Source organism: Phasianus colchicus, chromosome 7 (assembly GCF_987193195.1).
Source record: "Phasianus colchicus chromosome 7, bPhaCol1.hap1.1, whole genome shotgun sequence".
NCBI classification, from domain to species: domain Eukaryota; kingdom Metazoa; phylum Chordata; class Aves; order Galliformes; family Phasianidae; genus Phasianus; species Phasianus colchicus.
This window is the reverse complement of record NC_143442.1, coordinates 13,479,140-13,500,338: the sequence shown is the minus strand read 5'-3', so window position 1 is coordinate 13,500,338 and position 21,199 is coordinate 13,479,140. Positions and strand designations below refer to the sequence as shown.

General features: G+C 39.7%; 1 protein-coding gene across 10 annotated transcripts in view; it reads left to right on the top strand.

The window, feature by feature from the left end:
• The first annotated feature begins 14,037 nt into the window (after positions 1-14,037).
• Positions 14,038-21,199, top strand: part of BIN1 (bridging integrator 1) — an 86,989-nt gene continuing 79,827 nt past the window's right edge. For all 10 annotated transcript variants that reach the window (XM_031590591.2, XM_090143729.1, XM_090143727.1 and 7 more), the window contains exon 1: positions 14,038-14,224. In XM_031590591.2, the coding sequence (XP_031446451.1) occupies positions 14,141-14,224 (84 nt within the window). In that variant the 5' untranslated portion in view covers positions 14,038-14,140. The remainder of the gene's footprint in view (positions 14,225-21,199) is intronic.

Genomic DNA, 21,199 nt, shown 5'->3' with positions numbered 1-21,199 from the left:
CACAGACATGTTTTTGTCATTCAGTGATTTTGTTACACTATTTTATAGTAAAAGTCAGTTATTCTTGAAAGTTATTAGAGAGCAAAAGAATTGTTATCTGGTATTAGCTGCATTTAGGAGTTTGTGTTTTTGTTTCTTGTCCTCCAAGTGTGTTCTTTAAAAATTTCTACATAACATTAAAAATTAGGTGATTTTCTCTTGTCTGTAAAAACAAACAAACAAACAAAACATTTACACTACATGTATTTAAAATATTAACACAATAATATGAAATGTAAAGATTGAAAAAAATATAATTTGCATCAGTTTTAGTCTCAAAATTCAAAACAATTTACAGTTTATCTCAAATACAGAGTCCATAAAATATTGCCATATAATTTTCTTAAAAAAAAAAAACAAAAACAAAACATAAAGTTTAAACAATTCATTGTAGATTTGGGAACCTAGATGTTGTCTTATCACCAAAGCAAAAGCTGAGTGGAATAGCACAAGCCACTTTCACTGTTCTAGCTAATATTATGCCAAAATCCACTGTAAATAAAAAAAATGAAGAAGTTGTTACACTTTAATCATTTAATGAAAGTACTATTGAATATCTTCACAGTTCTTCAACAGTAAGAACTGGAAACTTCCCCTTGTAGTGTGCTGAACTCATAGGCAGATACACGCGTGCTATAGGATGGGAATGTGACTACTGAGGTATTTGAAGGCATTTATTTTTTTTTTCCTGTTGTCCAATATGAAGTGTGGACAACAGAAATATTTTTGTTTTTGCTTTATTTTTTTCTGTAACAGCTAACAGAGATGTCTTTTGCATGAGACTTCAGTCTTCAGATAAATTTTCATGTCTCTGTACACTAACCTTACGTTCTCTTTCTGAGAGAATCCTTGGGAAACCTTGGGACCATGTTGTGCCTTCAACAACAGTCAAACCTGCCTATCCTATTATGATATTATCTATATGATAATGTACAGTTAACTGTTTACATGTCAGGCTTTGACTGTTGTTTGTGAGGCAGTTTACATACTGATAATCATAGATATTCAGATGTGCCAAGATGAAAGTTGTGCAACTCGGTGTTTAAAATGACATTTTTCTATTCACATCTGACTATAAAATGGCAAAGGTAAGTTATGAATGAAATAACATGCTTTAGTTAAAATGGTATACATGAGATTTCATGTAGCTAACCATTATAGTCATATTTTTTGGTAGTGCTTTGGTTAGTTTTTGTAGTATATTTTCAAGGTCTTGATGGAAGAAAAATATTCCTTTATAATAATAATAGTCAACAAAATTGATTTGATCTGTGGGAAGATTAAATGTTTACATGACTTTAAAATGTCGGTACTGCATTGAGCATATACATGTATATGTGTACTACAGGATAAGCAGGTAATTTCTGGAAGTTGTTTTTTTTTTTTTCCTTTTTTTTTTTCTTTTTTTTTCCTTGAATGAGCTGGCATTCTGATTATGTTGGGTTTTTTTCCTCCAGGAATTCGCATTATTGCCATTTATTTTCTGTTCCATTGTTATTTCTAATATGAAGTAGAATGGAGAGTATTTGCCAGAGCCAACTGGCATCTGAAGGGGATGTTTTTTTGCAAAGGTTTGTGCAGTCAGTGAGTTGAATATACTTCATAACTACCATTTTATTTTGACCTGAGGACCAAAGCCCCAAATCCTAAATCCAGATACTGATTCCTTATAGGGTCTTTTTTTTTTTTTTTTTTGCATTATCATAGCATTTTTGGAAGCACCAACCATTGCTATGTAGCAGTATTTTCTGCTTGATACCAGTTCCTAACTAATGCAGTGTAAAAGAGGAAAGAGGAAAGAGGTGCTCTTGAAAGGATTTCAGTATTTTCATGAAAACCTGTAATTTGTGTTAACAGAGCATCTATTCATGTAAGTTGTCTTTTTTTACATAATAAAGTATTTATACAGAATATATAAGTTCTGGTTCTTATTTTATTGTTAATTATAATTGTGTTTTTCTTTAGTATCCTGAAGTTTTTAATTTCCTAGATAGAACTGGAAAGTTCATTATTGCATGGGAAATTACTTTTTCAACTAGAAAAGAGAGGGATTAATATGAGAATTAAAAGTGTATAGTGACCCAGTTGAAGGAGAATTATATAAAAAGCACTGCCATAGTGGAGGAAAGTTGCTGGCAGAGTTACATAAATAATGTGGACTGATCACAATGTCACATTTTGATTAATGATGAATGCTTAATACAAAGGAGTGCGTAAATGATATAAAGATTGGAGGAAGAAATAGTAGGGAAAAAACAACATAGAACATAGTAATAAGGATGGGGTGGAATTCAATAGCAAAATGTGTTTTTAGGGAATAAAAAGATTTATCTGAGGAGGTCCCCTGTTGAAAATGAAGTGTGTAGACATGGCTATAAATTGTAAGTACGTTGAAATTATGAAAAATGTGGACTAGGAGGTATCAGATGAACATGTCTGGTAGAGATTAGGAAAAAAATAGGTGAGACTACATCTGAAATGCTGTGTACAGTTTGATTATTTCACAGAATCACAGAATCGTAGGGGTTGGAAGGGACCTCCAGAGATCATCGAGTCCAACCCCCCTGCCAAAGCAGGATCCCTACACCAGGTCACACAGGTAGGCGTCCAGGCGGGTCTTGATGAAGTTTGAGTTGAATAGGTAATGTGGCTACTAGGGTTATCAGGTTAATAAAGAAAGTTTCTGTGTGTGGAGAAAGAGTTATATCTATGATGCATTTTACTCTGCCTTCCTGTGATTTAAGCAGACCAGAACAGAAGCTTGCAGATCCAGCCCTGGCACATCCGAAGGCTATGTGACTATAGGCTTACTAGAACTTGTTTCTTTGGGCATGAATCTGTTCTAGCTTAATTACACATTTTCCAATTGGATTTGGTAGGTGATAGAGGAGCCATGGATGTCTGTTAGCAATTAAATATATCTTAAAAAAATTTTTTTTAAATTCCTTTGGGCAATCCAGAGAGTGAAAATTGAGAGAGGAGATAAAACATTCTTTTCAAATACCTGCAAGTGTTTATCCCTTAAAGGGCAGTGCTGCCCAAAGCAGGTATCTCCAGATAGTAAACTGAATGAATGAAAACACTGCAAATGGTTATTAAGAAACATAGATTCCTTTATTGTCTCTGTAATAAATTCCTCTTATTTTTTTAATAGAATTACTCTTTTTTTTTTTTTTTTAAATGATAATCCATACATTTAAAATTAGAATCACTGTATTCAGTCAGTCTGTTCTGTTTAATTTTTTTTACTCTATTGTGGGTACATAGGCCTGAAAGGAATCTAAAAGCAATGGTGAAGTAGTCATACCACAGCAAAATTTTATGCCAGTGGTGAATGAAACTTACAAGCTCCTTAAGTACCCAGTGCTGATGTGGCTGTGAAGATGGAGAGTAGCATGGCTGGCAGCTCTGAGCTTGAGTGAAGTAGGCAATGGGGGGGTGCTGGGAGGTAGGTGGATGAGCTGTTCTGCTGAGCACAGGATCAGGTAGGGAAGTTGGAGAGTCATGCAAAGTGTAGGCTTTGGGGTTGTGCCACACAGATGATCTGTGGAAGCATGTGCGAGATTGAAGTTAAAGAACAGTAGACGGGAGTTATGGGCTGTTTGTTCATAGGATGAGGGAGAAAGAGAAATGGAATAAGGCAAGAGAGCAATGTGGGCACCTGATGTGTGTGCTATTTCCACTAATACAAAAAACCCATGTTTTTTTTATAATGCAGTTTTTCCTTCTCATGTTATGTTTTCACATGTTCATCATGTTTTTTCAAAAAAGCTATCATATACCTATTAAAGATAAATATATCTGTTACACAAAATTCAATATCCTCTGTGATTAGTGCATGCAGTTGCACCTTTGTATTTTCAATGGATTCTTTTTAATAGAGCTTGCAGATGCCTGATTATTTTCCATGTTCATTCTGAATTGAAAAACAAACAAAACAAAGAAAAAAACCCACATGTATGTCATACCACTATCTTAAAAAGAGTTTAATCTGGGAGTTTCACTTTTTGCCTATGCCATTTTTCTCAAAGCAAGCTCTGAAAATCCTACAGTGTAGTTTTAGTACCACTAGATGGTGCTGCTTTTCTAGTAGTCCTCATAAAAGACTGTTGTGTAGTGAAGGAAAAATAATAGTAGAAATGGCTAAAAGCCATGAACTTACTATAGCTCCCTGAAGATAGAGGGCTTTTGTTAAATGTTTCAGACTCTCAGCCATTCTGTATGCAAGTGTGTAGATGTGCTCAAATGGTGTTTGTTTTTGTGAATACTTGCTTAAAATAGGACTTTATAAATAGCTTGTAGGATGGTATGTTCAAAGTTTCATATAGGTCTCCTTAGAGAAAACCCAGCCTTTGCAGTCCTGTATGCCTTCTGCTGAAGTTTCACTTTAATGGAGTTTGTTAATCATTAAGCTTTGGCAGTTAACCTGTTATCATGCAAAACTGGAAATTAAGACAGATGCCACTCTGAAGAGATTACATTGTAGGTAAGGTAAGAGTAAAGGAGGGCAGGAAATATTTGAGAGATATATTGCTTGTTCCATTGAGAATTTCAGTCCTGCATTATAGTAAGCAGTGGATCTTTTGACAACATTTGAAGGATGTTGTACTAATCTTGGCAATGCATGAAACATACTGTTTGCTGTCAAGTGTTTACCTAGTTGGGAAACAATTAAATTGAAGAGTAAACTCACTCAAGCAGCTCCCCCTGCTGAGATAAAAGGAAAGTTGGAATCAGGGATATTGGTTGTGTCTAAGGGATAAACAATTCCAAGAGAATATTTGCGGCAGTTGAGTTTTAGGATAAAGTCTGCTTGTATCATTTTAATATTTCAAATCAGCCAAAACCAGAATGTCTGTATAAATTAATGGATGAAAGGGATGAGCAACCTTGTTCAGATTGCATTGCTTCTATATTTTTGAGGGTAAAAACAAAAATTTGAAAGCATGCAAAAACGTTTGTGCTTTCCCATATGCAGGACATGAGCTGCAAAATTACCCAGCTATGCTCAAGTTAACAATTGTTTTCAAAAAAACTAGCTGTGTAGGCCTTGCTCTTCATGAACCAATAAATGGCAAACCAATAAAATGGTAGGATACATTTAATGAAGAATACAGATCAGGGTTTACATTCAGATTGCCACTTGTTAATTCGACTAACAGAATGGGGGACCTCTTAGCCTGTCAAATATAAAGCAAACTAAGTAACCTGAAAATAAAAGAAAAATGGCATTGTCATGAGCCAGAAGTGTTCCTGTAGGCAATTATCAAACTGACTTGACATGCATTATATTCGTTGTTTGTCTGAATATTGGCATTTATGGGAAATTTGAACAGTTTAAAGTGCATGCTGAAATACAGATTTGAAAAGGTATCACATGAGATAAAGCAAGGCTCATATGAAAATATTTCATACTGATCATGGAAAAAAAAAATCATGTAATTGCAAGCAACTGTTACAATTTTGGTATTAAAAATAGCATCATGTGGCATCTTTCCCAATAGAAAATGTTGATTTTCATGAACTTACAAAGCATTCCAAAATATAAAGGTCATTTTTTGAAAAAACTTTTTTTTTAAATAGAATTGTAACATGGAAAATTTAGGATATACATGAAGTGGAATGCATACAATGATCAACTAGAGATGCTAACATGTGCTAGAAGAGAAATCCTTTACCTGGATTAAAGGGAAACCGATAACAAGGGATACTTTAAGTACTTTCCTGAAGGAAGTTCCTAAGTCGTGTCATTTCAGATTGCAGCCATGTTTACATTAGCAACCAGGTTCTTTTTAGCAACCGGTTATCAACTCTTTGTTTTTTAAACTGAATTAGTGCTTCCCTTGGTTTACAATTGAGTATGTGGACAATGGGAAGATTAAAAATCCTCATTTGAACAAGATTCTTTTATTCTCAGTAGCTCAAACTGTGAAGATCTTTATCTCTTTATAAAGGCGGGTTACCACTTGAATTTGCAAGAAGATTCCCAAACACTATGAAGACTTCATACCCCTTGAGAATGGAAACATTAACTCTAGATGATTAGAGAATAGAAAAGGTAAGTGAGGAATTAGTAATACATATCTTGGGGTGGCTTGGTCTAAGATACTATTGAAAAGTAAAGTGGTACTTCACTATGACACTTATAGATGCATTTTCTATGTTATCGCTCAAATCCACAGATACTAAAATGCATGATAATAACAATAACTCTATCAAACTCCAGCCATTTTCAGATGAAGCAGTGTGAAATAACACCTTTTGCACCAAATTTGTGCAAGAAGTAATCATTTGCCAGTTGCTAGTCAGCTTAGTTTTGCAGTGTATATAGGTCATCAGTGCCAGAAACAGCAGGCAGCCACTTGTCTCACTTCTATCTGAGGTCATATTTTAAAGGTGGTTCAAAAAAATCCTATCAGATGCAGATTTAAGATGCTAATCTTTGTTGGCAAATGTTTCTAATTCATATCATGATGCAAGAGATTAATCAGCTCGCCAGCAGGGAATGTCTACATTTGTCCATTCATTTTCTATGTGAGATTAAGTTGAAATATGAAAGAACTAATTTAGCCATGCTACTCTAAGAAAGCAAATGTCTCTTAATGTTTGTGTATTTGTGAGACTGTGGATTTTACGTGCCCATCAATAATTACAGAATTTTGAAATACACTTTCTGCATCTTCTGATATTGAGTCATCTTGACAATAGTAGAGATTAATGTTGTGACACAGGGCCACAGAGGAATGTAAGAGTAATACCTGTAATTACTACAATTATATTGATGTCTGATTTGCTAATAAGTACATTTATAACTATTTGACATCTGATGTTGGCATTTCACCCCATAAAACTATGGAATAGGAGAGAGAGCAGATTAATTTTATTTGGTATTTGGCTAGAGAAAATTCCAGATAGCAAACTATGCTTAGTCTGCTGGCGCAGATAATAGTGATCTATTATTCAGTTTCTGTCACAAGAAGCAGGAATGTCTCTTGCTAGATTCAAGTAAAAATCATGATGAATTAAATGAAGGAAAAGTGTATGGTGACGAATAATCTTACGTTTTCCTGATATGTTAGGTCAAGATCCAAAGGCTTTACCACTGTTTTGTCTACAACTGAATGGGAAAAATCCTTCTTAGGCTAACTCACTTTTATGATTAGTATTTGCAACTGCTTAGAGTTAGAAAAAAGGTAGAAGAAATAAGTTCATTAATTTTAGGCATCTTTAAGATAATGCAACAAATGAAAGTGCCCTCCAAATTACAGATTGTCAATGTGGTTTTTACATCTTAAGTTTGGAAATGTTGGACTACTTGACTGAAAGAGTGATTTTTAGCTTCAGGACCAGGAGATTATGACAAAGATGCCTCTGGTACATGCTTAAGTGTTTTCAGAAAATAATTATTAAAAGGATGGCAAATCAAAAAAGAGTAAGAACTGTTACTTAAAAGATATTTTCTTGTGCTGGTTTTTGTGGTGGTCTTGCAAACAAGTGGCTAAGTGAAACAGATATCAAAGACAGCAATGATTCAGCATGTTTTGTATGATCAGTTAAACATTCCTATGGAGTGGGTAGGAACCTGAAGTGGTGAGAGAATGAGGGACTAGTACTTGTGTCCAAAGAATTTGCTCAGCATTTCTGTGTCAGTGAAAATGTATTGTTTGACTGTTTTTACCATTTTAAAAAGCATAACTGATCTGATTGGCTTCATCAAAATATGCTTGGTGCAGAGCTCCATCCTGTATGGTGTAAAACCAAAAATCACATGTTGATATATATATATATATTTTATATTAATACAGATGATTTCTTGCTTGCTGTGAGCTTTGTAAATAGGGTTATTAATTAAATATGTTTCCAAGGAAATAATGCATTAATGGCAAAGTCGAACCTTGTTCTCCACTACTTCAAAAACAAACAAAAACTAAAAAGCACCATTTTTCTGTAGAGAAAAGGAATGTGAAATTTCAGAAGGAAATGATTGCAGGACTTCTTGGATTATCACATCACTGTAGGGCTGATAATAGTTGTAGCAGTATTGGTAGGATTTGCTACTGATTCCTACCTATTTGTAGTTCTATCTAGGGAATGTAGAATTGCTTGCCTTGCTTTCTAAATGTTTACCATTTTAAGTGTAGATAAATTTGGAATACATTAGCATGCTAGGAAGGAATATTCTTTTATTATTAATTTATGATCTTAGGAGATCTGACAGCATGTATACATTCAGAAGATAATGCTGTGCAAGATTATACCTGTTGGGGCAGTTTGCTTTGGCTGAGCTGACTAGTGTTATGTAGGCCAGAAGTATTGTACAGCAGAGCTCTGGTGGTTTCCAGGCAGTATATTTTTGTAGTTTAGAGGCTAATTTTTACTTCACCTCTAAAAAAAAAGCATTGTGTTTCATGTCTTCTGTTAGCTTATGACTCAATGTCACTATCATCAAAGCATGCTGGGAAGGAAGCTACCATGGATACCTTAAGATATATAAAAAAGTTGAAATGGTCACCGGCCTTCTTTGGTTTAGATTTTTTTTTAATTCAGACTTTGAAGTTTTCTTCCTGTATTAAAACACATTTATGTTACTCCAAAAGGTGGGGCTTTTAGAGATCATCTGTTGTAAAATTCCTTGTAAAAATGTTGAGAAGCTGCAACATTTCCAGACTTGTTCTTTGGCTTTCAGTATAGAAAAGAAGAAATAGTGTGCATTTCTGACACTTACACAATGATACGGTAAGAAAAATTCCCACAGTTTTAGATGGTCAGTTGGTAGGTTTGTCTGATAGAATTGCCTTTGGCTTGCCAAAACCAAAATAGGGTTTTGAAACAAAACAGAAATTTAGCTTGACATGTTTGTTCCTTCTAGTGTGCTGATGACTCTGCTATCTGTATACACAAGATGGTGACTCATTAAACCATCAAGGATGCTTACTTTAAGAGTCACAATATTGTCTGTTAAATTTGGCAGGGACGCTTCAAGATGTCAGAGGATTCAATGACATCTAAAAATGTCAGATAACCCACTTGTGAAGAGAGATAAATGCATGCTAATAAGGAGACTTGTAATTTTAAATCTAAATCTCAACACTATTTCATTATCAATCATGGATCAAATATTTATCTACAAATAAAAAAAATAATTCTTGACCAAATTCAGAAACAGCTACATACTGGCAGCAACTGAGTAAGGTATTATATATCTAGAGTCTAGGTTAGACTCCAGAGTGGAATAGCAAGGAGTTATTATTCACATTAGAAGCCATTTTGATGGCTGTTTCTCCTCAGAATTGCCAATGCATCGCTCTTGATTTTCTAGGCATGTGCCTATGCTGATGATACAGCTCTCATAAGTTTTTTGTAGTGAAGGAGTTGCTCAATTTTGTTGCCAAGGAAATTAATTGAGGCTATCAGTAAAGGGAAGCAGGGAGGAAGACATTGCAACTGCAATGTGTTACCATTTTATAGGTCTGTGTAGTATAGCTATCACCAATGTGAACCTTGTGGAGGTGTGTTTCTTTAAAATATTTCTGTATTCTCTGGTGTTTTGTGCTGGTGATATGATATCTTTTGTGAGATTCTATGAGATAGGCTATGTATTCTACTACAGTTGTAAATTGACATAGGAATATGTAGAGTGATTTATAATTAATATCTATTTCTTAGATAGTTTACTAACATGTAGATGAGTTCTCAGAATTCAGAGCTGAGCTGAGTTTGGAGCTCTTCCTGATGTAGCGGTAGATAACTTTTTTTGGATACAAGAAGAGTTGCTTAAGCATCACCTTCTGTTTCTCATCCTTGTTGAATCTCTTCACTGTTAACAAGTTGTGAGTTTGAAAGCTGTGGGAGAGAATGGCTTCTAAACACTATTTTAAAATGAAAATAGTTTCATCTTGGTTTTGTTTTAAGGAATACAAAGCATAATCAGCAAAGCCTTATCTTATATTAGGGCAGAAACTTCCTGATCCTTCCCAGCATTTTCCTGCAAGAGAATAAAGGAAGAGTTTGCCTAAGAGTACAGTCATTCAGAAAGGAATGCTAGGACAAACCAAGAAATGGTGGAAGTAATGTCTGAATTACCCTTGGCAAATGTTCTTATCAAGTTAAATGCAAAGACAGAAGTTACATTTGCTAGCTCTTTCTGAATGTTGTCCTAGAAAAGCTCATGATTGCAAATGGAAAGAAGGTAGTAAAGAAGTTGTTTAAGAGCAAGGTTGCTTTAAGTTGATGATATTTTGCTGCATAGTGTACCTTGTGTTATTTCTTGATTTTTGAGGGCTTGGATGTGGTGTTTTAAATAAATCCCTCAGCTGGCATCATAAAGCAAGAAAGTGCTGCTGGCACTCAGGTCATCTGACTTTTAGTGTTATGGCCAGAGTAAGACCAAAATAAGACCATGGCTCCAAGCAGCCAGTCTTTGGGGTAGTTTAAAATGCGAGCCTCAGCTTTGAATATTAACAAAGAATCATAATACTTATAGACCTACAATACGTGACGTTTACTTGGGATTACTTAAACAAGAAACATATACATTTAGTTGTATGAATGTTAGAAACCACTAAACAGCCAATTCAAAAATCTCATTGAAGTGAACTGATTCTATATTATAGATGTTGCCACCAACAGCAGGGAAGCAGATAGATTTTGATTATCACAGCTTGTAGCTCTAAATGCACAAGCTGCAATTAAAGGGTTCAAGTCAGAGATGCTGAAAGAAATATTGCTGAAATCAATCTTTAGAAAATAATATTTTATACCAATTTATATTTAGGAATGATTCCAAAAAACATTCTGCTCCCAGATGGACAGAATTAACAAAAACGAGAATTAAAAAAAAGTAACAATTTGTGCCGTGAAGGCACTAAATTTTATCTGAACTACAAAGTGATAGAATCCAACCCACAAAGCACCTAAACATATGCTTAACTGTAAACAGATGAGCAGCTCATCCATCTTTGATGAGTGAGGAGTGAAATGCACTTATGTGGCATAGACCTAACACAGGCGCTATTGATTAGAGTACTAATCAATTTAGAACACACACAAAAAACAAGCAAACAAAAAACCCCAAATCAACAAATGTTAGGTGTATCCTGTAAAAATGTGCATTGTGGTGTTGTATTTGTCATACTTCTCTCGCTTGTGAACTACGTGAGTCATACTGTCACCCAGGAGATGGACTACAGGCAGGTTTCATAACCCACCTGGCTTTCTTAATTTCAGCTATCTAAGCTGTTCATCTAATCTCCCTCTGTAGCTAAGGGGGATGGGAGACATTCCTAGAAGATGTTTTATCTGTTTGACTGGTGCTTTGGAATTACTGATTTCTCAGGTGACTATAGATGCCTATCTGACCTCAGCTTAGATCAGTCTAGACATGTTCAGCTGGTTACAGTTAAGAGAAATGAAGTGTCTTAGGGTATCAAATTAGGTTTGATGCATGCATAGTTGTCTAATTTAATGAATCTCATTGCAGGAGCTGGATGTACGGAGTTCTATCCTTTAAACTCCATTTGTGCACAATCTAATTTATAAAAATGAGATCAGACAATGGTGAATAGATATGAGACATGAGAATGATAGATGGAAAATCTCTCCTGTCCACAAAACGAAATATTTCAGTGTATATCAGCTGGTTAAAAATGGCTTATATAAATTTAATTCAAATGCTTGGCCTGTTCTAGTATGGTAATGTTCAACTGGATCATGCTAAGGGATTACCTCTTGTGCCACACCTGGAGCCTGGCAAATGCTTTGCAGCTGTAGTGCTGATCCAATCAAGCACAGGAACAAGTGGGAAATGACTCATGCTGTGAGATGGATGCTTGCTGTTAATCCTAGCTTTAAAATGTACTAGGTTTGTCATCAGTTTTCATTGTGCTGAATATGGATGTCTGGCCACCTTTGTTTCAGAATTGTCTGATATTTTCTATGGACTCTCTTTTCAGCTTATGTGCTGCAGACTCAACCTCTTTTCACTTGAAAGGGCATAAACAAAGATCCTTCAAAAACAGTTTTACTGAGGAGAGGACACAGACAGGAGAAGCAAATATGTGAAGTAAGATGCAGAGGAACGTGTTCTGTCCCTGAAGCATCTGCTATTTTATATTTGATGCGGCAAATACTTTAACAACATGTGCACTGTTCTCTCTTAAAATTTTGTTGGAGAGGAAGAGTTCTGAGAGGAATAAGAGACAAAGAAAATCTGATTGTGTTTCCAGATGATATGTGGTTATGGCTGGGTTGGATGGGGCCCTGGGCAGCCTGACCTGGTGGGTGGGAGCCCTTCCTATGACAGGGAGTTGAAACTGGATGGTCTTTAAGGTCCCTTCCTACCTCAGCCATTCTGTGGTACAATTCTGAGTGGCATCCTTCTAACATAACTGAGATACAGCATGGATTTAAGCAAGTTTCTGAATTATGGTGTTTTTTTTCTTTTTTTCTTTTAAAGCCATTGACATAAGAGGTATGAAATGCAGAGGCACTCTATCATGAAGCCTCACAAAGAGATGGTGGGTTCTCTACTTGCAGTTTCTAAGGGCAATTGTTTTTATTTCAGGTTCTGAATGAGCAGAAATAGTACTGAAGCAGATACGGGAAACAATAAGTAAAATATAAGTTGAAAAATCTGGCATGGCTCTCTCAAGTAGTCACTGTCAATGTTTTTCTCTTGCCTCAGATTGCAATAGTGAGTACTACACTAATTCCCTGTGTGCATGAAATTCCGGAGGTAGCTATTTTCATCTGGCAAAATAAAGACTGTGGAATCATCTCGAAACAGGTCAGTTTTACTACTATCTTTCTGTTAAATTAAGTATAATAGATGCACATCTCCATCTTGAAGACAAATGCAAATTCCTTCAATATCTGAATTGTCTCTCAAGTGCTGTTTTGGCTGATGTGCTGGGTGTTGCATTCATATAGCAGATGGCAACTCACAAGCATTAAGACTAGTGTACAGAAGCAGCTAGGAAGGAGCCTGACCAAGCCTCAGTGTAAGGAACTGGAGGAAACTTTGGGGCTGAGTATTAGGATTCCCGTTTTTCAGGAAGCAGAACTTTGTCCTGTGTTGTAAAGGAGCAGTTTCACAAAATGTATTTGCACAGCGGGTGGGTATAGGAGAACAAGATGGAGGCCTGGCTGGGAGAAGGCTGTGGCATGACTGCAGTGTGTGCTGTGCAGTCAGGAGTGCAGGGCAGGGGTCAAGGACAGACAGGAGGCAGGGTGCACACCTGGGCCAGTGCTAAAATATTGGTCACAGCTACAGAACAATACTATGCAGGCTAAGGTACTGAGAATTCCAGGGAAGTGAGGTGTGCAAAGTGCTGTGCAGCCCTGGTTGGTTTCTCCTAGTAGGTGTGCAGCATCTTCTGTGGTGGTGCTTGACATCAACGTTACCCTCTGATGGGAGCAATGAACCACCATGTGCAGCTATGCTGAATCCAAATTATTGTGCACAAGTGAAAATAGTGGAGATGGGCATAAGCTGCTGTCACAGCGCACTTCCATGCAAACCAATCAGCCATCCCAGTGTTCCTGTGAACACTCTGATCAGTTGATTTTTTTTCCACTTTTCAAAGAGAGGAGAGCTAGGTGAGGGCATTTACCTGTGTGCCACAGTGGGCAGCTGAAAGTATGGAATGAAATCTGCTGACATTTCAGCTCGCTTTTAAATCAGGGCCTTGATTCATTACAATCCCCATCCCCAAGAATGTGAGTTTCTCACTTTAGGTCCAAGAATAATTTGAAAAGTATTGATGCAGTGTTACAAATTTTATATATATGATCAATTAGTGGTACAAATCTCTTAAAGCAGGAGGAAAGACAGCACTCAGATCCACACCATCATCTATCTAAGATCGCTTGCTACCGCGCAGCCCTCTGCAATGGTACTATTAAGGAAGGCTTCCTGCGGGCAGTGCCACTGCTGCCCCCTCCCGGGGCGGGCGGCCCCTTTAAGGCGGCGCGGCGCTCTGTCCCTTTAAAAGGCGGCGCCGTGGGGCGGGCGGCGGTGGCCGGGGCCATTGTCTCCCGCCGGGTTTTCCCCCCCTTCCCGCCGGCCCGGCGCTCGCAGCCGCCCGTTAAAAGAGCAGGCAAGATGGCCGAGCTGGGCAGCAAGGGGGTGACGGCCGGCAAGATCGCCAGCAACGTCCAGAAGAAGCTCACCCGGGCGCAGGAGAAGGTAAGGGAGCGGGGGTGGGGATGCGCGGGGCCGGGTTGCCATCGCTCGCGGCCCGGGCTGAGGACCGACGGGAGGCGATGCGGGCGCTGCCGGAGGAGAGGCAGAGCCGGCTGCGCGCTTAGCGAGCACTGGCTGCTTTCTGTGGCGTTGCGAACGTAACCTCGGAGGGGCCGGGCGCCGCTTCCTTATCGCCTCCCGGAGGCTCGGTGCGGCCGCTCGCCCTTCAGCGCAGCCCTCGGAGCGGCTGCAGCCGAAGCGGCGGATCGCTGCGGCGAGGGGAGGACGGCTCGGTGCTCTCGATGCCGGCGGCACGCGATGCCCGGGCTCGTGCGGCTTCGCGCAGGGCCGTCAGCCGCTGTCAGCCCACCGCCGCGGGGTGACATTGACTGAATAAGGACGGGTGCGCGTCCGAGGGCGGAGGGTGAGCGGATCAGAGCCCCGCTCGTGTTCCCTGCGGTTATCTTTAGCACCAGATTTAATCCTGGAGGTCTGGGGGTGGGTGCTGCGCTGGCCTCGGCCCCGACGGTGTTACAAAACGCCGCGGGGTCACAGCGGAGCCCGGACCCGTCGGGCCTAACGTTGTCGCTGCCCCGGGCTCGTTGGCCGGGACTGGCAGCCTGGGCGCTGCGGAGCACGCGTGCGGATGGCCGCGCGGGGCTGCCGGCTGCAGCTCCTGCTTCCCTCCTGCGCTCTGTTGAGCGCCGCTTTCCCTGCGGCTGTCCCTGCCGCAGATCCTGGCGCCGACAGCAGACCTGCCCCGAGCTCCTCGCGGATGCCGTATTCCTTCCCTGCTAGCCACCAGGTGGCAACCATATTTTGAGCTAATCTTAAGGTGGGTGATGCAGGCTGAGCTCCTGGCCTGCTGATGGAGTGCTTACTGGTGCAGCTGGAGCCAAGCGTGGCTGCTGGGTCCTTCCTTGCTCCTAATGTGCAGGTTCCTTCCCCAGGGGAAGAGCGGTCCCCACGTGCTCCCACCAGGACGTGTAGCTCTTTCCCTTCCTTGTTCCCCGATGGTGACGTGGGATATGGGAATGACAGTAAGAATCAAGAGCATAGCTGTGTCTTGTAGGGAATTTGCACGATCTGAAATCAGTTTTTTATTGCTTTACACAAAAAACAGACAGCTAATTTCCCTTTGAGGAGAAAAGGAAAGCAAAACATAAAGAACTTAAGTGAACACAATTTCTAGGCCCTTTAGCTGTTATTATCCTAGTACAAACAGTGCAACTTTTCTCTCCTGGCTCTCAGAATAAAAGGCATTGATCGCTTACTTTGTCATTGCTGCTGTCACTTTGCTTGTAACAATTCCTCTTTTGTGGAGTTTCACCTTTGTCTTGAAGGGGCGGTGTCACTGAGCAAGTACATGGATGTAGATTTCTAGCTTGTGAGGAAAGCTACTGCTGAATGGGAGAGAAGGCAACAGTGGTTATAGCATGATACCGGTGTTACTATTATGTCATTTCCTTTTAAAGCAGGCATGCTGTTTAACGGGAAGGGTAAACCATATGTCTAGGGATAAGGACCAGGTTTTAAAGCAAAAACAAAAAAATCCCTTAAGTAGAAGCCTGCATAGCTGTACCTGAGTGCCCAACAATCCAAGTGCTTAAAAATGTTTTGGATTTTTCTGATGGAAGCTGAATGAGATTGAACTTTCCTGTTAGAAGCAAGTACAAATTGAGGCTTAAACAAGTTGACAGCGTTTCTTTTACGTATCCTCTTTCAACTTCAATTTAGGATAAAAATGGTTTCCTTCAGAGGGATGTCTCCCTCCCAGCTTGAGCCCAAAGGCTTTGACTTCAGCAATTTCCTTCATGGTGAATTTAAGCCTTGTGTTAAGCAAAGAATGATGTCTTTTTGTTCAACACAGAATTCACACTGGAACACTGTACGCATCCTTTTTTCCCTTCTGAGATGGCTATTATGTAAAGTATGTAAGATATTCCTTCAGAAGTACTGTTTGTTTTGAGCCTTTCAGCAAAACTATTGGCTATTTTTGGAAGGCCCTTTCTCAATTCAGCAGGAAATATGGGGCAGAATGGTTGACTATGCTGTTTGCAAATGGGCTGCGCACCCTTTTAATCCCTCTTCTCTATTCAAGAGTAGCCTCAAGTATAATACTTAGCAATAGTCTTCCTGTTGTCCCATGAAACGTATGAAGGAAGTCTCTGAAAGGAACCCATCTAGCAGAAAGGACCCATGTAACTATTGCAAACATATCATCCTTTTCAGCAGTTGGGAGATTTAGGCTGTAGGCTGCACTTTGTCATCCTGCAGTTTGCTGAAAGCAGATCTGATCTTTGATCTCAGAACCTTTTGTAGGTTCTCAACATCTTTAAAATAGGGTAAAATTGTAACGCCTCCAATGTTGTGATATTTGGGGAGAGGCTCATGTTTGCATGCTCTTTAAACTCTGCCATTGAGCATTTGACAATAAAGGTTTGAAAGTTGTTGTTTTATGTCTGGAATCTCAGAATTTGTTCCCGTGTCATCATTTTTATCTTCTATTTTGGAAATTTTGAAGAGTCTCCCATTTCTTGAATGTATGAACCTATGTATATGTGAGTATTTCTGCTTTAAGCAAAATGAAGCAGCACCTTGGTGCTACAGGGCAGCTCTGGTGTGAGGAACCTCCTCTGGGAGATACCAGGAGTGGGCTGAGCTCATAGGGTGGGGTTTTGTTCCTTGTCTGGCGGAATCCTCATCCCAGGGATTCGAAGTGGAAAGAGAGGATCGGCTGTGGGGCACGGACTGGGGGATGTGAATTACCAGGAGATTAACAGGCATTTCTCGGGGGACAAACTGTAAACTTGGTGTTGGAAAAGGAGTTCTCCTCAGGAGCTTTTTTTTTTTGGTGTGTGTATGGAGTAGAAAGGAATGAGCTTACATTTCCTTTTCTAGACTTTGACTGGGAGCTGCTGTGATTAGAGCAGTGGTCTCTTGCTCTTTTCATTTGGACCAAGTGGAAGATCTGGAACTAGATTTCTATGGAGTGTGCTTCATTGCAAAAAAGCATTTCTATGCCACTAAACCAGAAGTTTCGCTAAAGCATTTGTGGCCCAGCATTGAAAAATAACCATAGATGTTGGCCTTGAAAAAGAAGGCAGAGGAGTACTTTTGGCAGTGCTTTTTGGCTGTGGCCTGGTTTCCCAATTCTTTTTTTTCAATTAATTTGTGTCATGTAACAATCCTTTCTGGGCTCTGTCTGTGCTACTTCCCCACCCCACCCCATCCCCTCGCATACACAGTTTGCAGAAGGCATGGCTTGCATTTTGAGCTTGTTCTGATAAGACTTTTTTTTTTTTTTTTTTGAAGTTGCCAGTAACTGTAGCATGACAGGTGAGAACACGTGGGAATCTGTTCTACAGAACAGCAACCAAGAACCTTAAGCCAAATGTAAATGCAGATGTCTTTAGGATTCAACTGTCAAAGGGGGTGTCTGATCTGTGGAACCTCTGCACATAGGGAAGCAGGCTTCAAGCAAAAAACAGTTGATGGAAAAAGCTCTATTGTTGAGAAAGAACCATCACAGTCACCTGTCTAGGAGGAGGGAAAATCCATATTGATTATTTTTTCCCTTAGGATCTTTGTTCAAAGCTTTTATGGTTTTCACTTGGCTTTAAGTGGGGTTAGGATGGTTTGGCAGCTGTCAGCCTTGCGGTACCAGCGAAGTACAAGGAGTGATAAAGCCTGACAAGCAATTGTTGTTCTTTTGCTGATCTGACATAAAACTTCTTTTTTTTTTTTTTTTTTTTCCTGGAGAACTCCCTAGGAAAGCACTTTATACTTTCTCAAGAAGATAAGGCTTATGTGACAGATAGAATCTCAGAGGTACTTTGTGTCCAGGTGTTGCTGGAAAACAGGCAATGGAGAGAGAAAGGAGAGCTGAATTAATGTCCGTAATGTGCAGATGGTTCCAGTATGAGCTCAGACTGTATTGCTGGATATCGGATAATCTGCATGGGGCAGGGAGGAGGTGAAACAGGACACCATGCTCCACAAGTTTACTTGCCAGTGAAACCATCGTTGCCCTGCTGAAGGTACTCCTCTGCCTGTTGTGTTGGCAACAGATTTCTTTTAAGCAGAATCTCAAGGATGGATGAATTTTCTGATTAGAAAAGGCTGATGCCTGTCGCTGGTTGCTTTATCTTCCCTGTGAGTTCTAGTCTCACAGCCAGTCCTTTTCAGTGCAGTTCTTGTGAAATCATGTTATTGAAGTGGCTGTAAGATCTCTTTGATGAAGGGTTTTGGTGAGGCTCTGGGCAGGGTATAATTAGTGTTGCAGAACTCATTGATTGGGTTGGTGCTATCAAACTAATGTCTGTCTTCTCCATTCATCATGCATGCTGGTTTTTCCAGACACCAATGCTTTTTGCAATATCATAATTTTGGGAGAAAGATAGTAAAAAGTAATGGGTGGCTTCTTTAGTTCCTGACCCTTTGGACTGAGTGACAAGATCCTGTTATTTGTAACCAAATGTGTTGTAAAACCCCAGTTCTACAAACTTTTCCCAAACAAGATGGTATCTTTGGTTTACAGGTATTAGAGTGGCTATTTTTTCCCTGTGGTGGTGGTGATGGGACACCTGAGCTGCACGCTGTGAATTCTGCAGCTTCTCAAGGATCATCTTGCAGCCTTGGCTTCTACCTGTGTTACACACCATTTGCCCAAGCGTAACAGGTTTCTTAGATGGGCTAGCAAAGCCAGCGTGTACAGAGCAGCTTCTGCTTTAAATTAAATATGGTTAAAGCTTCCTAAGGGAGCTGCAGGCAGGTTGAGTAGAACGAAGCACTGAGGTCCAGTTTGACGTCAGCCTCCACTTACGATTTCTCTTGAGGGACTGTTTGCTTTTCTTTGACGCCTGTGAGATTGAGTGTGTGAGCACTAGCAAACCTGTGCTGCTCTAGTATTTGTGCTGAGCTACTGCTGGAAGGGGCCAAACCTCAGATAAGAGATTGGAAAAGAGAAGAATGTCGTTTACATGGCACTGTAGTTAAAATCTGTTTAAAATATGGCTTTAGTTAACTATTTGTCAAGGCAGAAGTGAAAAGCCTTTGCAGGAATGCTTGCACTAGCAGTCATGTTTCAAGGGGTAGTCAGTCTCAGCAGGTGGGTGTAAGTGGCTGATCTTGGTTCAGGTGTCACGTGCTACATCTGCTGGTTTTGCTGCCTCTGCAGCTGCTTGACCTTCATCAAGCTGGCAGGTACTGCAGGATAGGCCCAGTCCCTCATTCCTAGAATAAGAAAATAGAGTTTTTAATAGAAAGCAGGATCAGTGGATCTTTTCTTGATTTAGGTTAGTTTTATTATGCCAACTTGATTATGTAGTTTGTTTCTTAGCTGCTACTCAGAAAGTAAATCTCTTTTAATTTGTACTTCTGGGCTCTGAAGGAACAGTTGTGATGAATGCGAATGGAAGCAGTGCAAGGTGAACAAGTTTCACAGTTACTTAATTTATTTTTTTCCCCCCTGAGTTTCTCCTTGACTGTTGGGAGCCCTCGGGAGGGTTTGGAACACTGGTTGTAACAGGGAAGACTTGAAAGCTGGAGCTCAGGGTGTTGCACAGACTTAGACAGGTCTATGAAGCAGCTGTGGCACACTTGATGAATTGAGGATCAGATCATGTTTGCACACACCTCTGGAAGTATGTGTGCATGACACATTTTTTTTCTGTGCAGAATATGGTGGTGCAAACCTGCTCAGATCTGGGGCTGGTGGTTAAAAGCCTTTGTTGAAGTAAGCATTTCTAGAGAGGCAGAGTAGTTGAGACAACATTTAGAAGATTTGTGAGAGCCAGACAGTGCTGTTTCTTCCTGTCTCTTTGCTCAGAAGAAAAGAGAAGTCTGGGTGGCAGTTTCTTAATATAGGCTGCCAGATAGCAGGGAGGGTGCAAACTTTACCAATGAGGAGGAAAGGAGGAAACTAGTGATTAACAGTAGCTAATCCTGCTGTAAAAGCCATGGGCTGCCTTTAATCTCTTGATGATACTTAGATACCACAGCCTGAAGCACTGGCCTCTGCTGAGGTTTGGTGTGCAGACTCAGAAAGCTGGTAACCTGTTCTGGAGTGATTTTATTTTCTGCCAATTCTTCACCAATCATTAATTGTTTTTTTTTTATTATTATTATTTTTTAATTTAAAAATTTTTTTAAGTAGGTTTAGAGCTTTTTATTAAAATTGCATGAGAACTGTGCCGGTTACTCAGCTCTCCTCAAAGTTGTCTTGTCAGGAGTTGAAACACAAACATTTTTCACTGTGCTTTTCTTCACACTGTTTTGAAACTGGATTAGGCAGAACAGCAATACTTGCTTGCCAGCAGAAGGGGAAAGGGAGCTTCAGCCCTACAGTAACTAGTGTGTCTGAAAACAGAGCTAAAATGTTTGTGTTTTTGACTTCATGTTGCTTGGCTTGATTGCACCTTTGATAAAGCCAGAAACAGTAACAGTTGACTTAACCAACTCAGAGCTGAATGTCAAAGGTATTTGCAGAATGAGTGATGACATCCCATTGGATTCATTTGGAATGGTGCCAGTGATGGATGTGCACATACGCATAATATATAAGATACAAAGAAATATGGAGATGTAGAGCTCTGAACCTGTTTTCATTAATAGAACTGCTGATCCTGTAGCTCTCTGCTACCCCTGTAAGTAATGTGGCACATTCCTGTAAATGAGAGTAAGTCTTGCAACAGTACTGGCTCTGGGTGTAGAAGGACTACATTTATTTCCATTCCTCTTTCCTCAGCTACTATAGGGGGGAAAAAAAGGGCAAAAACTTGAGGGGAAAGTATTATATTCAAAAAACATGTAGGGAATTAATTTTGTTTAATTTGGATGTTCAGCTCATGAATTTTGAATTTTCAGGCAGTAGGGCAGTGTCTGAAGTAGGTCCTTTCATCCCACTCCATCTTTGGGTGGAACAAATAATGATTCCAACATGACACCGAAAAGGGGAGCAAGCTGTTGTGGCAGGGG